General features: G+C 35.4%; 1 protein-coding gene across 1 annotated transcript in view; it reads left to right on the forward strand.

The window, feature by feature from the left end:
- MYCT1 (MYC target 1) overlaps positions 1–17659 on the forward strand; it is a 42158-nt gene extending 24499 nt beyond the window's left edge. Inside the window, exon 2 of the mRNA XM_043999536.1 lies at positions 14983–17659. Within this exon, the coding sequence (XP_043855471.1) occupies positions 14983–15494 (512 nt within the window). The 3' untranslated portion in view covers positions 15495–17659. The remainder of the gene's footprint in view (positions 1–14982) is intronic.
- Positions 17660–18595: the final 936 nt, after the last annotated feature.

Genomic DNA, 18595 nt, shown 5'->3' on the forward strand with positions numbered 1-18595 from the left:
GAAATGAACTTCTTTACAATGAAAACTATTTTAAAAAATGTAGCTGGCTGCCTTGGAGGGTTTCCCAACATTAAGACCTTCAAGTAAAGGCTGAATGGCTCTTTTTCAGGGTTGTAGAAAGGATTTCTGTTTAGGTTTAGGTTGAACTGGAAGGTGCCTGAGGATCCTTCCAAATCTGACATTCTGTAACATCAACCAGAATTCAATCTTTAGACATATGATACCTGAATCGTGACAATAAAATACTGAGATTTCTTTCAGCAACACGGGATAACATGTATATACAAATGTGTGTTCTTTTTAAAAAGGGAGTCACCTTCTGAAGGTTTGAAAGAATAATAGAAATAGAAAACCACAGGGAGCAGTTAAGTGATCTAGTGGATAGAGCACAGGGCCTGAAGTCAGAAGGACCTGAGTTCAAATCTGTCTCAGACTCTCACTTTCTGTGTGAACCTGAGCAAGTCATTTAACCCAGATTGCCTCCAAAAATAAAAAAAAACAAAAACAAAAGAAAGAAAACCATAGGCAGAGACATCAAAATTTCTAAACTGGTATTTTATTTCTGTTTTCTCTGTTAAGGAGAATAATTTCACACTAGGAAGTACCAAATAAAAATGGTTTGGGGCAATTGAAGCCTTAAACAGTGGGAAAAGAAGAAGAAAATATCTAGCCCTAAATGTATCCATCATCAGACGTAAGTGATTTTCTCACAATTTTGCTGCTGTGCAAGTGATTTCTGAAGCTCTTATTATAAACCAAGAAATTCCATCATACTATTTTTAGTCATATTTCTTTCTTTTTTTTTTTAGTGAGGCGATTTAGGGTTAAGTGACTTGCTCAGGGTCACACGGCTAGTAAGTGTTAAGTGTCTGAGGCCGGATTTGAACTCAGGTACTCCTGACTCCAGGGCCAGTGCTCTATCCACTGTGCCATCTAGCTGCCCCCATCATATTTCATTTTTGAACCAGCCTGCCATGATCTTTTTTGGACGCAATTTTATCATTCAACCACCTAGTAGCTATTTACCTCATTTATGTTATCTTCATACTTGTTATTCCAAGTCATGATTTCCATATAGGTCATTGATGAACAGTAATGTTGAACAGTAAAGGACCAGTAAAGGACCCTGTACTACTTCACTTGAGACCTTTTTCAATGGTTAATATCTATCAAACAATCAACACTCTTATTTTCATTGTTAATCAGTTTCTAAGTCCAGCTGATATTATCATTTTGTCCTCATCTCTCCTTATGCATAGGGATATCTTAAGAAATTTGTTGATACTCAGATAAAATCCAGATATATTCTGAACTACTAGTCTAGTAATCATTTCAAAAATAGGAAATGAGGTTAGTATGACATGACTTTTTTCCTGATGAGCTCATATAGCTCATTGCAGCCACCACTTCCTTTTCCAAGTGTTCAAAAATCATCCATTTTTAATAAGGCATTCTAAAGGTTTTTTTTCCCCCAGGGGCACAGTGAATAGAGTGCCTGGCCCAGAGTCAAGAAGACTCATATTCCTGAGTTAAAATCTGGCCTCAGATACTTACTAGCTATGTGACCTTGGCCAAATCACTTAACCCTGTTTGCCTCAGTTCTCAATCTGTAAAATGAGCTGGAGAAGGAAATAGCAAACTACTTCAGTATTTTTGTGAAGAAAACCCAAAATAGGGCCACAAAGAGTCATCCATTACTGAAATGACTGAACAAAAGTTTTTCCAGAATTAATAATCATGCTCATTAGAATACAGTTTGAAGAATCTAACCAATTCCCCCTTTGGAAAATCAGTACATTTACCTGTCTCTACACTTCTATTCTCCACTTTCTTCCCCCCAAAGATTACTGACAGAACTTTATACATTCTGACACTAATGATATAAAATACTGATGTTTGGTTAAAAATCAGGCATTTTTTAGTATTACCTTACCAAACAGTTTTACATAGCATTATGCTGTTACAATTTTTTGATGTTAATGTTATTATATTATTTTGAGTGGTGCTAGCAAGCATTTATTAAGCATCTATTATATGCCAAGCATTATGCTAGTTAAAAGAATAAAAAGAAAGTCAAAACAAAGTCATTGCTCTTACAGATCTTGTACATACAAAGAAGAAAGGGTATAAATTGGAAATAATCTTAGAAGGAAATATATAGATGGTAGAAGAAAGAGGTCCTGACACAATTATCCCAAAAACAGCAATAAAAGAACCCCTGGAGTAGCAAACTCCCAAAAAAGACAGCCTGAGATTATTTTACAGCCAAAGACAGATTAAAGGGGGCCATGCTAGGCTGCAAGAACAGTCCAACCCCATGATCACACCAACACAGAACCCAGGCATGCTGCACCACCGAAACTTACCCCCAAGCCTCTGAATCTGCTACAGCACCAGCATTTTTTGGAACTAAGCTTATGGTCAGGTGAGAGGGCTGAATGGCTGGCCATGGGGGAAAATACAGGGGTGTCTGCAGGACCTAAGGAAGAATTTGCCTATGCCACCCCGGCAGGGAACCAGGAAGAAATCTTGAGTGGTGTGAGGCCCAGGTGGGAGAGAGGTACAGGCTCATCAGAGCTAAGAACCACAGCACACAAAGTTCTGCTGGCTGGTTAATAAGCAAGTTGGCTTGAGGTTATCTTTGGGCCAGAGAACAGGCTAGGCAAGAGAAAAACCTGCCCTCCCTCAAACTGAAACACCTGGGACCCTCTGAAGCTTGGGACAGTGTAGCTTGGAAATAGGGCCCCACTGAAAGAGGGAGTTAAAAGTAAAATAAAAGACAGCAAGATGAGCAAGCAAAGAAAGTTGAGAATGATCAAAAGTTTCTTTAGTGACAAGGAAGATCAAGGTGTACCCTCAGAAGAGAATAACAACCTCAGGGCCCCTACATCCAAAGCTTCCAAGAAAAATATGAATTGGTCTCAGGCCATGGAAGCACTCAAAAGGTACTTTGAAGAGAAATCAGGAGAGATAGAAGGAAGATTTAGAGAGGTGGAGGAAAGAATGGAGAGAGAAATAAGAGCAATGCAGAAGAGTCATGAGAAAAAAGTTAATAGCTTGAAAAGCCAAATGGAAAAGGAGATACAAAAGCTCTCCGAAGAAAATTATTGCCAAAGAATTAGGATTGAACAGATGGAATCTAGTGACTGTATGAGAAACCAAGACACAGTAAAGCAAATCCAAATGAATAAAAAAATAGAGGGCAATATGAAATATCTCCTTGGAAAAACAGCTGACCTGGAAAATAGATCCAGAAGAGATAATTTGAAAATCATTGGACTATCTGAAAACCATGACCAAAATAAGAGTTTAGATAGCATCTTCAGGGAAAATCGCCCTGATATTCTAGAAGCAGAAGGTAAAATAGAAATTGAAAGAATCCACTGATTACCTCCTGAAAGAGATCCCAAAAGGAAAACCTCCAGGAATATTATATCCAAATTGCAAATCTCCTATGTCAAGGAGAAAATATTGCAAGCAGTTAGAAAAAAAGGAATTCAAATACTGTGGATCTACAATAAGTATAAAACAAGATCTAGCAGCATCTACATTAAAGGACTGGAGGGCATGGAATATGATATTCCAGAGGGCAAAGGAACTGGGACTACAGCCAAGAATCACATATCCAGCAAAAATGAATATAATCTTTCAGAGGAAAAAAATGGGGACTTTAATAAAAAAGAAGACTTTCAGGCATTGGTGATGAAAACATCTGAATTGAATAGAAAATTTGACTTTCAAATACAAGACCCCGGAGAAGCACAAAAAGGTAAACAGGAGGGGGCAGCTAGATGGCGCAGTGGTTAAGCACCGGCCCTGGATTCAGGAGTACCTGAGTTCAAATCCGGCCTCAGACACTTGACACTTACTAGCTGTGTGACCATGGGCAAGTCACTTTACCTCCGTTGCCTGCAAAAAAAAAAAATTATAAAAAGGTAAACAGGAAAAAAGAAATCATGAGGGATATTAAATGATTAAACTGTTTACATTCCTACATGGGAAGATACTACTTCGCACTTAAGAACTTTCTCAGTATTAGGGAAGGTGAAAGGAATACACTTAGAGGACACAGGTCTGAACTGAATATGAATAGATGATATCTGTAAAGCATTTGCTTTTTGTTTATCCTTGTTCTTTGTAGGGCAAGCAGGGTGGGGTGTCATGTCTGGAGCTGGATTTGGCCTCAGGTCCTCCTGGGTCCAAGGCTAGTGCTTTTTCCTCTGTGCCACCTAGCTAACATCTTTAAAATAGGAGTGAAGGGTAGGAGGAATGCACTGGAGGAGGGGGAAGGGGAGAGGTGGACTGGGGAGAGGTAGCTCCCATGAAGGAAACAAGAAAAAAGCTTATGGAGGGGAGGGGAAGAGGGAGAAGGAGTGGGGGAGTGAGTGAACCTTACTATCATCAGAATTGGCTCAAAGAGGGAATAACATAAATACTCAAGTGGGTATAGTAATATATTTTTGCCCTCAGGGAAAGTGAGAGGGAAAGGAGATAAGGCGGGGAGGGGGGCGGGGCGGGTGGAGAAGAGGGGAAGGAGGGAAGGGCAGATTGGGGGAGGGAGCAGTAAAAAGCAAAACACTTTTGAGGAAGGTGAAGGTGTTCTGAATTAACTGCACATGTATGACATATTGAATTGCTTGATTTCATAGGGAGAGTTGAGGAGGGAGGGAGGAAGAAAAATTTAGATCACAGAATTAGCTCAAAGACCTTAACCTCATTAGAGTGGGTTCAAGGAGGGAATAACATTCACACCCAATTGGGAGGAGTAATCTATTTAACCCTACAGGAAAGTGGGGTGGGGCGTGGGGAAGAGGATAAGGAGGGAAGGGTGAAAGAAGGGATAGCAGAGTGGGGGAGGTGGCAGTCAGAAGTAAAATGCTTTTGAGGAAGAATAGGGTAAAAGAAGATAGAAAATAGAGTAAATATCATGGGAAGGGAATAGGATGGAGGGAAATAGTTATGATGATTGACTATAATGGCAAATGTATGGTACCTACTCTGCTGAGCTATTGTGAAGAAAATTCTTTGTCAAGTTTAAGTTACTATATAAAAGTTATGATGAACAGGATGCTATCAGAAAAACCTGGAAAGGCCTACATGAACTGAAGCAGAGTGAATTGTATTGTATTGTATACAAAATAACAGCAATAGTGTAAGATGATCTGATGGGAAGCATATGTTTATTCTCAGCAAAGCAATGATCCAATATAACTCTGAAGGACTAATGGAAATTGCAAGCCATCTACAGAGAAAGAATTGATGGTATCTGAAAACCGATTGAAACACATTTTTTTTTTTTACAAATCCTTAATCTGAAGTTTTGTTTTTATCTGTTTTCTCTCACAACCTAGTTAATGTGGAGAGATGTTTTCCATGACTACTCATGCATAATTTATATTGAATTGCTTGAGTTCTTGGCGGCAGGGATGGGAAGGGAGGGAGGAAGAGAAGTTGGAACACAAAGTTTTAAAAAATTGATGTCAAAATTTGTTTTTACATGTAATTTGGAAAATAAAATTCTAAACAGAAAAAGAAGGAAATATATAGATATAGCTATTTTCAATGTACCTATTGGAAATAGATTTTCTCCAAGTTATTCTCTCTCAAATATAAATATTCATCAATATATAGATAGATAGAAAGATAGAGATAGATAGATGATAGATAGATGTGTATGTGTTGAATTCCATCCAATAAATATTTTAAGCATCTAATATGTGCAAGAAGGCCCTATAAGTATATCACATGATCTCATTGTAAAATATTCTATCCAACACCCCTGAGGCTAGATTACTTGAGAAAAAAAGACTAAATTAAATCCATCATAATGTTGGCATAATTACAATGACATTCAGAAATTCCAAGGTTTCCTGAGACAAGGCACCATCACCACATTTCCTCGCCAGTGTAATCAATTTCTTTGCTAAAGCTTATTTCTCTTTATCTCTATCTTAATTTCTTTATATTTCTCTATCATGGACAGTTAGCTAATCATATCCTAAGAGGATATGAGCCAGGATTGCTTCTATAGTGCAGTAATAAGCAGGGACATCACATGCTCAGCATACCAGAACATTGTTCTTACTGACTACCAGTGGAAGCAAAATGATTTGTCAGATGTGATCAGTTCATTTGAAATGCTTGTATTTATGCCCAGCATTTTTGTAGGTTTGCTTTGAGAATGCTGCCTTCCCATGTGACTAAAAATACCTGAAGCTTTCTCATAATTAAAGTTGTTGAGTCACACTTGTCAATTTTTAAGGTCTTCTGCACTCTTGAACAATCAACAGTTTGCAGAAACAAAAGCTTCCATTTAACTTAAACCCCAATAACAATTTGAATAATATCAGGATTGAATGCATAGTCCCTTAATAACACAAAGTTCTGTAATCAAATGATGGGAATTTATGTTTTCAATTGTATTCACTCCTTTTAGATCATACTGTTCACCATTTCAACTACTATGCTTTTTTTATTCTTTTTCTTTTTTTGGCAGGGCAATGAGTTAAGTGACTTGCCAGGGTCACACAGCTAGTAGTGTCAAGTGTCTGATACTGGATTTGAACTCAGGTACTCCTGAATCCAGGGCTGGTGCTTTATCCACTGTGCCACCTAGCTGCTCCCTGCTATTCTTTTTAATGTAAGTATGGAGATGAGTTGCCAGGGATATAGTTAAGATACTCAGTAGATTAAGAGCCAAGAAGACTTGGGTTCAGCTCTCATCTTTGAACACAAACTGCCTGGGTGACCCTGGACAAGTCACTTAGTGATTCAGATCCCTAGACAACTATTTAAGATTATAAATAACAGAGTAGATGTGTCAAAGGTAAAAGTTTTTCAAAGAGCTCCTTATGTCTATTCCTATGCTCCCCATGAAACAGATTCAGCAAACAAATAAATAAATAAATGAGCAAACAGATTAATATATAAATGAGTATGTATTTAAGGAAAAACACAATAAAATTTCATTCAACAAATATTTATTGGGCACCAACTATTTAAAAAAATACTAAATTGTTATGATTTCTTTTTTTGCCCTCTATACTTGCAAATATATTCCTTTTCCTTCTCTCTCCCAGGGAGCAATTCCTTATTTAAAACAAACAACCTAAAAAAGAAAGAAAAACAATTCAGCAAAATTTACTAACATGAAAAAAGTGATTGTGTGGTCCCATTTTCTGTAAAAACAATGGTGGGGGGAGGTAAGTCCCTTCTTTGGGGATAAGCTGAGTCATTCAATTTTGATTCATTTTAATTATTATTTCTATGTAATTGTGTAAATCTTCTCATGCTTCTCTGAATTTATCACATCCATCATTTCTTACAGCATAGATATATCATTACATTCATCTACTACAACTCTTTTAACCATTTCTCAACTAATAGGCATCTCTTGTGTTTCTGGTTCTTTGCTACTACAATTGTAAAAGTTTTTTAGTTCATTTTAATTTTTGTTTGTTTGGTTTTTTGTCATTGACTTCTTTGGAGGGGTAACCTTATCATTCACCGTTTTCATGGAATTGTGTACATGGCACCATGAAAAATTCAGAAGTGAATAAGGCAGACTTATTGCCCATAGAGAGCTTACTATCTTACAGGGGAGTAAAATAAGTACAAATGTCTATAGCATAAGGCTGAATATAAAGGCATAAATGAGATACAAATAAGGTATTATGGGGATTTAGAGGAGAGAGAGAGAGAACCATCACATTTGGTTGCAGAAGGAAGTGAAAGTTTCATGGAGGAAGTTGACTTGAGGAATGTAACAGGTTTCAGCAGATGGAGGTCCACTTGGAAAACATTTCACATAGAAGGAACAAGAACAAACATGGAAAGATCAGGAAAAAAACCCCAAGGAATTGGAGAAATGCAAGGAATAGACAGGTAAATTTGGTTATGGTTCCAAACATATGTAAGGGAACACTGGTTGATAAAGCTGAAAAAGGGATTCCAGTTTTACAGAATACTTTATAAAGGTCTGAAGGGACTTCCAAAATGATCTTCTTTGACTAATACTTTGATAGAAATCTCATTTACCGAATACCTAAGAAGGGTCTATCTAGGCTTTTATTGAAAACCTCCAGTGAAGGGGAAGCTACTAATTCCTGATGCTGTTCATCTCACTTTCAGATAGATATCATTATTATAATATTTTTTCCCTTACACCAAGTCTAAATCTGATTGGGACCATAGCGTGGGGGACCTTGAAGGTCAGGTTAAAGAGTTTGTACCTAACTCTAAAGTGAATGTTATTAATAGAAAGATACTGAAAAAATTTTGATGGGGCACATGGCGTGTTGGAACTTTAAACAAAGGATGTTTTTCTTGCAACTGACAATGAATTACTTCCTTTCTCAGAATTACTCTGACTTAATGACAGAAGCAATGTATGGCTATGTTACTTTTAGTTATTCTTACTCATTATTAAGTTCTCCACACATTTTTAAGATTGTTGCAAATAAGGTGTCTGATGTTGATAGTATAGAGTCTATATTATAGATAAACATTCTCCAAAATGTTTCAAAACCATGTGATGAGAATAGTGAGAAGGAACAAAGTTTTTTAAATGACATTTTATTTTTATGAACAAAATCTATTTTTCCTCCCTCTCATTTCCCCCTCCCCCATTCAAAAATAATGTTTTTTGTTGCTGCCTCTTATACGATATTGTAAACCTTTGTCCATAATTCTTCAGACACTCTATCAGATCGAGTACCTTAAATCTATTGGTCACGTCTACTTCATATTCATAAGGGATGTTATTTAGGTCATATCTATTTTATCTGATGGTTTTCTCTACATTCTTCAATTCGGGCGTGAATTCTGCAATAAGAAGCTCATGACCTGAGCCATAGTTAATTCCAGGTCTTGTTTTAACTGATCAGTAAAATATCGTTGTGGCTGTTCAGTCATTCAGTCATTGAGTCTGCTCTTTGTGACCCCATGGACCATTCATTTCTTTTTTTATTTTAATTTTTATCATTTTTGTCGGGGGTGGGGGGGCAATGAGAGTTAAGTGACTTGCCCAGAGTCACATAGCTAGTAAATGTCAAGTGTCTGAGGCTGGATTTGAACTCAGAACCTCCTGAATCCAGGGCCGGTGCTTTATCCACTGTGCCACCTAGCTGCCCCTCATTAATTTCTTTAAGTATTGATGGATTTGATCTTGATCTCCAAGGACCTCTCAAAAGTCTCCAGCACCATAATTCAAAAGTGTCTATTGTGCGATGCTCAGCTTTCTTTATAGTCCAACTCTCACAGCCATACCTGAAAAAAAAACACAGAGCATTAAAAATACAGACCTTAGTTGGCAAGGTGATAGCTCTGCTTCTTAGTATGTTGTCCTGCTTCATTATGTCCTCCAAAGCCAAACTTGACTGTTATTCCAGTTATCTTTTGATTTCCTACTTTAGCATCCCAATTTCCTAGGTTAAATATGACATCTTTGTGTGTGTGTGTGTGTGTGTGTGTGTTATTTCTAGAAGATTTTGTAGGTCTTCATAGAACTGATCAACTTTGACCTCTTTGGCATCAGTTGTTGGAACAGAGACTTGTATTGCTGTGATGTTGAATAGTTTACCTTGGATTCAAACAGATATCATTCTGTGATTTTTGAGATTATATCCCAGAACTGCTTTTCTCATCCTTTTGTAGATTATGAGGGCTACCGCATTTATTTGAAGGGTGGTAATATATACACAACACTAAAATAATGCTAAATATAATCTTTGATGATTCAGAAAACACTTCAGATCTTGATATGAACAGGAATAACCTTTATGAATATTAGGAATTATTATTATGTTGTTCAGTTGTTTCAGTTGTGTCCAACTTCATGATTCCATTTGAGGTTTGCTCAGCAAAGATACTAGAATGGTTTTCAATTTCCTTCTCTAGTTCATTTGATAAGGAACTAAGGAAAACGGGGTTAAGTGACTTGCCCAGAGTCACATAGCTGGGAGTGTCTAAGGGCAGATTTGAACTGAAGAAGATGAATCACCCTGACTCCAGGTACCAGAAGATGGGGAAAAGTTTGGCTAAGCAAAAATCAAGAGAGATTGATATATTTTTTTAAAAAATCCTCAAGATAACAGTTATTAAAATGACAATTTTCTGAAAACTTTAGCTTTTTGTGATTTTTTTCAAATGTAGGTGGTGTGAGTGTTTTGTCCACTAGAGGGAGATCTCTCCTAATTTTTATTCCCTTAACCATGTTACACAATTCTTTGCAAACTATCTGAAGTCAAATGCTTGCAGACATGTTTATGTTTTAAGCCTACTTGTCTTTAAAATAACAACAACAACACACAAAGTATTTCTGATATTGCTTGGTCAGTTCTGTATTCTTTAATAATGTTACTAGGAGGTATTAGGAAGGGATAATATTAATAAATATTAAGATGTTAGTTTCTAACTTTTTTTTTAAAGTTTCTTACTCTTAACAATGCGTCCATTGAAACTCAAAGCTAGGGGCAGGTAGGTACTGCAGTAGATAGAGCACCGGCCCTGGATTCAGGACGACCTAAATTCAAATCTGGCCTCAGACGCTTGACACTTAATAGCTGTGTGATACTGGGCAAGTCACTTAACGCCAATTGCCTTACCATTCCCCCCCCCCCCCAAAAAAAAAAAAGAACCGCCCCAAACCCTCAAAGCTGTGGCATTTTTCTTATTTGACATTAATTCTGTATCATATAGAAGTTATTTTTACACACTATTCTTTTTGAATTAAATTTTATTTTAAATGAATAATAATGAAAATTTTAGATTCTTATTGTAGCTGTTGCATATTGCCAACTTTAATTTTTTAATACTAAAATATTCTTCATTCATTTTCCTTTACCATTTTATGAATGAACAGTCTTTGACTGCAAGATCAAAGGTCAACTTTTTTCTGTGGGTGATGGAGGGAGAGGCAGGCTATTTATTCTTTAATTTCACTGATACTTTGAAAAAAATTTCTGGCTATTAAAAAAATTAAATGTTTTTATTGATATCTTCTATAATAGTTATCTCCAGTTTCACTATCTTGTCTTCCTCCTTGAGCCACCTCATTTGATAAATTGTCCTTTCAAAGACCAATAAATAAATATAAGAAAATAAGCAACCTGATTAATATAATGAAAAAGTCCAAAAGCACTTGCAATTTGCAACACTTGTGGATTTTTTTTTTTTTAGTGAGGCAATTGGGGTTAAGTGACTTGCCCAGGGTCACACAGCTAGTAAGTGTTGAGTGTCTGAGGCCGGATTTGAACTCAAGTACTCCTGACTCCAGGGCCGGTGCTCTATCCACTGCACCACCCAGCTGCCCCAACACTTTTTGGATTTTAACAATATTTTTAATATGCTTCAGTTTACTTTACTCCCTTCTGACAGTCCTGTAATATGAACAAGTGTATGTTTCTAGATATATAAACATATTCCTTAGTATTCACAAAACCTAGCTTAGTGTCTTGCAATTTGTAGGTGCTCAGCAAATAGGTATTGATTAATTTTTTGGAATTCATTAGTGTTTTTCTTTCTGTCCCTAGCAGACCAGGGAGGCAGCATCCTATAGTAAAACAAGGAGCCCACCTCCCAGTTAGGAGGACTTGATTTCAAACCCTAACTATGATACATAGTTTGTATGTCTGTTGCCCAAGTCATTTCATCTCTCAATGACTCAAGCAACTCTCTTAAAACTTACAGAACAGTTATCCATTTGTATTGGTAAAAAGGAATTTAATTGCTGGAAATTTCCCATATCAATAAAATCACATGTCAAGACCCATATCTATATAAATATATCATATTAGACAGAAACACCTGAACAATAGAATAATAGATCTCTAGAAGAGCCAGCGTTAGAATGCTGAGCTCCTGCTTAAAAATGATTGCTTAACTGTCCTAAAGAAGACCTGCTTTTGGGGGCAGCTAGGTGGCACAGTGGATAAAGCACTGGCCCTGGATTCAGGAAGACGTGAGTTCAAATCTGGCCTTAGACAATTGGCACTTACTAGCTGTGTGACCCTGGGCAAGTCACTTAACCCTCATTGCCCTGCTCGCCCTGCCTACCCCTAACCCCACCCCACCCCAACAAAAAAGAAGAAGACCTGCCTTCAAATCCTGCCTCTGGAACTTACTAGCTGTGAAGCCATGGGCAACATACTCAGCTTCTTAGTGCTACAGACAAGTCTTTAAGGCCATAAGTTACAGAAGAATTTCTATTCTGCATATCTGCACAAGTAGGCCTTTTCTATATATTTTTTGTTGTTGTTCAGTTATGTCCTGCTCTTTGTAACCCCATCTGGGCTTTTCTTGGCAAAGATAACTTGAAGTGGTTTGCCATTTCCTTCTCTAGCTCATTTTACAGATGAAGAGATTGAGGAAAACAGGGTAAAGTGACTTGCCCAGGGTCACACAGCTAGGAAGTGTCTAAGGCCAAATTTGAACTCAGGTCTTACTGACTTCAGGTGAGGAATTCTATCCTCTTAATCACCTACCTCCCCTATATAAGAGATTATTTCTATATAGAGATTACCTGTACTAATGAAATCACAAGTCCAGACCAAATAGTCAACCAAAAAAATTAATGAATGAGCTAATGAATGTTCTATGCTTTTCATCAATGGATTGAGATAACTTGGATTCTATCACTTCAGCATCTGCTATATGACAATGGCAATTAAAAAGATGAAGCCTGAAAATGCAATTGTATTCACCAAATACATATAAGATATCTATGCTGGAAGTAGCCTAATTTTAAAGGCATTTACAGATGATTTTTCAAACTATATCAAAAAATATGTAGTGTCCAAAAGAATAGGAAAAAAATCCTAGATGGTACAGTTACAAATAAAAAATTACCAATAAGACATTAGCAATTACCAACTAAGGTATCTACTTTCCCATTCTTTAAAAATATTTATGAGCATGGCCTATATACATATATGGGTATCCTTGTTAAGATGATAAAAAGGTAAGAGGAAGCCTTAGGTAGATGATTTTCTATAGCAGAACACCTTTATAGTCACACAATTGACAGAGGGATATCAAATATACACGATCTCAATGAGGCAAAGAGAATTAAGGACATTACCAGGAAATAAGATTGTTAAAGTGAAGCTGTAAGCAATCTTACAGGTCACTGCATCCAACTTCCTCATTCAAAAAATATATATATATATATATATATATATATATATGATGAAATCAAAGTCCAGAGAAATTAAGGGACTTACTTGCCTAAGGTAACAATTGATTCCAAGTCCAGTATCTTTTACATTTTACCACATAGCCTTGAATCCTTGTCAAATGTTTACTTGTGTGTGTGCGTATATATATATATATATATATATATATATATATATATATATATATATATATATATATATATGTATATGTGTATATATAAACATACACAAATAGCACATATATGTATGTATACACACACATATATACATGTATATATGTATATGTATATGTATATATACACTTCCCCCATATGTCAATAACCCTCACATCATATAGTATATAAACTCATCTTGAAGTTTACATTGTGAGTTTACTGGTTTCTCAAAGAAGTCAATGATTAATCAAATCTTATACAGTAGATCATATAACAGTTTAGATGATAAGTTGGTATTATTATTAACTGGAATAATAAGGAATGCATTACCAAAACTAATGAGTGCATTAGCAAAACAACAAATTTTTTTGGTAATAACATTATGAATAAGCAATAACTCAACCTCATTTTATTTTTTTCTTATAAACAGTATTTTATTTTTTCCAGTTACATGTAGACAATTTTAAACATTCATTTTTATATAAAATTTGAGTTTCAAATTTTCTCCCTCTCTCCACTCTTTTTCCCTCCCTCTTCACTAAGATAGTAAGCATTTGGACATATCAACCCCATTTTAAAATGGGAAAACCTTGAAATGTTATTTGACAAGTCATCCATTTATACTATGGTTACAAATACAAAATTAACTGCTTCATAACATTGTTTACCTAAAAACTTGTTCTAATGGAATCAACCAAATTACTTGCCTGAGATCATCAGTCAAGATTTGAATCCAGGTTTTCTGAATCCCAGTCCAATGTTTTTGTGCCTGTATACTAAGGATTTTCAAGTGGAAAAATGATAAGATAGTCTACAAATATGCCTGTTAAGTTTGTTAATATTTAGAATCATGGAATATTGGAATTTATTATCTGATTGAGAAGATATACTAAATACCAGATATAAATGCCAAATGAATGGTCTAACTGGCAAGTTTTTTGAGAGTTAAGATCAAAAGATAATTTCTAGCTAAGGCAATAAGTTTCTAGTAGAAATGTGTCAGTGACAGATCCTGTGACTTTTCTCTGAGGCCCAGGCTAGCTAGGTGGCTAAGTGAATCTGGTCTTCAAAGAAAAGACACAGGGTCTGTCACAGATCCTTTTCTTTCCAGAGGGTTAGTAATTATTTATTCTGGTATACTTTGCTGCACTACATACCAGAAGTATAGAACTGCCTTCTTCAACTAGAAGTTCTGTACTTCTGGTATGTAGTACAGCAAAGTATACCAGAATGAATAATTTCTCTACCTGCTACACCCACCTCACCCCCTTTCCAATTTGGTCAATTTAGGAATTATCTCCCAAAGAAAGAAGTTCTAGAAATGCTTGGATTTTGGCAGCTAAGTCCTTTGACAAAGTGTTTGAAACTTATTATATCCCATGAGAAATGTTAACTTGTAAGTTCTTACAGATCATCAAAATGACTCAACATATTGAATCTTCAGGACTATTAAGAACTATATTAGGCATTATCTTGTTTTCATAATCATAACTACTTTGATCATTATTCATTATTTACTTGAATAATTATCCTAGTTCTCTAACCTATTACTGAAAGATGAATTCCCAAATCCATCTGAATTATGTGCAATCTTCTATTTTGTCCCTTTCTTTAGCAAAAATAATTACATTGACACTGTGCTTTCTTTCTTTTAGATGACCTTATAATGTCCTTCACAATATCCATGGCCATTGGACTTGTCATTGGCGGTATCATCTGGGCATTGCTTGTTTGTCTGTCTAGACGAAGAGCCAGTGCTCCCATCTCCCGATGGAGTTCAAGTCGTCGTTCTAGACCTTATTCCCACAGTCTCAACAGGAATGGATTGTACCGGCACAGTGGCTGCGAACGTCGCAGCAACCTCAGCTTGGCCAGCCTCACCTTCCAGCGACAAGCTTCCCTGGAACAAGCCAACTCTTTTCCTAGAAAATCAAGTTTCCGGGCCTCTACTTTCCACCCTTTCTTACAGTGTCCTCCATTACCTGTGGAAACTGATAGTCAACTAATGACCCTTCCTTCTACCAATACTTCCCCTGTCATCAATGCCACACATAGTCTGAGCCGTCCTGACTTTCACTGGTCTAATAATAGTCTTCGTATTGGCCTTTCAACACAAACTCCTCCACCAGCTTATGAGTCTATTATAAAGGCATTCCCAGATTCTTAAATAGAGGATTATCTGTGCTTTCTTTTTCATAAGAGGTGATCACAAATAAATTAAATAAATTTTGAGTGGGACAAGACTGTATAATGCTGGTAATGTGGGAAATTGATGCACTACATTTAGTTTGTACAAAAAAAAAGTTCCTGCGTACCACAAAAACTTCATGTTCTATATAAATTTTGTAATTTTGTATTCTTGTATTATAAGGCTTTTAGAGTAGAGGAATGGTCTGTTGAAATATTGTATACCCCCTTTAATGTTTTTTTCTAAAACATGGATGAATCCATATTTTTAAGATCCTTATGCTTTGTTTTATGTTTATTATGAGAAAATACTATTTAAATGCCCATCCCTATACTTCATGATGAAAACTTGGGTTTTTTTTTTTTTGAGAAAACACCCTTTGTTTTGACATCAAATCATATCTCAAAACACTTCTAAATCAATTTATGGTTTTAAAATTGAAACAAAAAGAGACTGATTTGCACCGACCTGTGAAAGATAACATAGGAAAACAATCATTGGAATGAGTATTAGATTTTTTTCATTTCCAGAGAGACTCCATTATAGTCTTTTTTTCCCCTCAATCTGAATTATTCATGTCAATAAAGTCATGATGGAGGTCTCATACATAGAGGGAAGGGAAGGGAACAAACATTTATATAGTGCTACTATGTGCAAGAAACAGTGGTAAGCACATTTTACAGGCATTATATTATTTGATTTCCATAATAACTCTGGGAGGTAGGTGCTATTATTACCCCATTTTATAATTAAGGAAACTGAGCTTAAGTGACTTGACCAGGGTCACACAGCTAGTAAAAGTGTGAGGTCAAATTTGTATTCAGATATTCCTGACTCCATGTCAAGTGCTCTATCCACTGCTCCAATTACAATCAGGGTATAAGAACTTTAATCATTATCACTATCTTCCATTTTTTCTTAGTGACTGACATGACAAAAAAAAATTTTATACCTAAAAAGGAGTGAATATTATATAAAACTACATGACACTAAATAACAAGACTTTCTTTCTTATAGTAAGTTTTAGATCTGATTTATATCTCAGAAAACCTAAATATGTATTTCTATCATCATCTTTTTTCCCTTGCACTTAAGGTGTACTAATTAGGTAGAGAACAATCCTATCCTTTATTCAAATGAAGTTTAGCTTGTGTTTAAAAGAAACCATTCCCAATTTACCAATATGAACTGCTGGTTGCAAAATATCCTGTGATGGTTTGTTTAATGATAAAATCTATTGAATGGCATGGAGTTTGTACATTGAGTACATGGAAGTATACAGCGTGACGGCCTGCTTTTATGGGCTGTTGTCATGCTCTTAAAGAAGACCTCTCCAGCTGCTGGAAAATGTGACTGGTCCAATTTCATGTTGATGCAATCACTGGTATTTGTCAGGCAGTGAATTCAATTAATATAAATGAGACCCCTTGTTGGGTTTGGTTATAGTGAAAATGCAGTTTATTTTTAAAATAAAAATTATACTTTTTGTTGGGGAATGGTCTTTCATTTTTACTTCTAAAAGTCAGTAGCTAAATATGGGTCTCATATTTAATTTTTAAAAAAATAATTCTGCCCTTCTATCTAAGGTCTTGATATTTTTAATTTGATAACCTTTATGCTTATTCATTCCTTAAGTGATATTGCCTATTCTGAATGTTGCCTTTCAGATATATACCTTTTAATGATATATTCTCTTTCTGAAAACCCTATAATAATTGAATTCATAAAGTCGCTTTTGAATGAGGAATTTTTTTAAAGATGAAGCTTTTGCCAACAAAAGCTAGATTTTTAAAGGAAACTTTTTATTTGTTTTTTTAAAAAGTCTATTTTTTTACTTATATGAAAATACAGAGTTTTTGTTTTTGTTTTAATCTGAATTTTACACTGGAAATAAAAGGCTAGGAAATAAAAACTAAAATCTTCCAATACATTTAACAGCTTAGCAGGTGGAATGCTTAGAAAATTATCTTAACATGCATTAAATAAGTATTTTGTAAAGGTGGAAGAGACTATGAAATGTGTGTGGTTGTTTTTTTTTTTTTTTGCTTTTTTGTTTGTTTTTGGTTTTTTTAGTGGGGGGAGGCCAAAATAAAATCTTTTGTTTTTCTAAAGACAATTTCTTAGGTAAATATTTGACTAAAACTAATTTCAGCCTTAATTCATAGTGTACTTAAATTATTAATTATAAATTAATATGTATAATTATAATAATATTATAATTATCATAATAATTATCATATAAATAATAATAATTATAATAATAATATTATAATTATAATAAAATATTAAATTATAAATAGTGCACATGAAATTATTTAGGTATCATTTGGTAATAACTATAATGAAATTTACAATTTTAAAAGTCAGAAGGTTTCTATAATTGACGTAATTACTGATAAAATTCAAGAAAAAAAATCTCTATACTGAGGAAAATTGGAACTCCCTCCCCAAATATACATATGAGTTAACTGTTAGATAATTGCTGGCTAATTGTTCTTTCCCTTTTTATTTTGTCAGTGTATATCGAACTACAGTAAATGTTGCTAAAAACCAGTAGGCATAGCTGAACAGCCACCACTTATTATATTTCAATGAACATTACTGTCTTAGAGTATTTATAAAAGACACAGTATTTGGGGGCAGCTAGGTGGTGCAGTGGATAGAGCATTGAGTCTGGAGTCAGGAGGACCTGAGTTCAAATCTGACCTCAGACACTTGACACTTACTAGCTTTATGACCCTGGCCAAGTCACTTAACCCTCATTGCCCCACAAAAAAAGAGACAATATTCACTGGAATTATTTGAATGGTATACAAAGACATTCAGCCAATCAAGCAATCAATAAATGCCTATTGTGTTGGGAATGGTATTAGGCACTGGAATCTAAAGACCAAAATAAAGTAATCCATACTCTCAAGGAGCTTACATTCTATCAGAGGAAATCCATATGAGTATTGTACTATCATAGCATCTATATGAATAAAATAAGATATAATACATGCACAATACATACAAAGTAATTACGTGGGCACTAGCAGCTGGGCAGGGGCAAGAACACCTCTGAGCTGAGCTTGGAAAGG

This window comes from Dromiciops gliroides, chromosome 4 (genome assembly GCF_019393635.1).
Source record: "Dromiciops gliroides isolate mDroGli1 chromosome 4, mDroGli1.pri, whole genome shotgun sequence".
Lineage (NCBI taxonomy): Eukaryota > Metazoa > Chordata > Mammalia > Microbiotheria > Microbiotheriidae > Dromiciops > Dromiciops gliroides.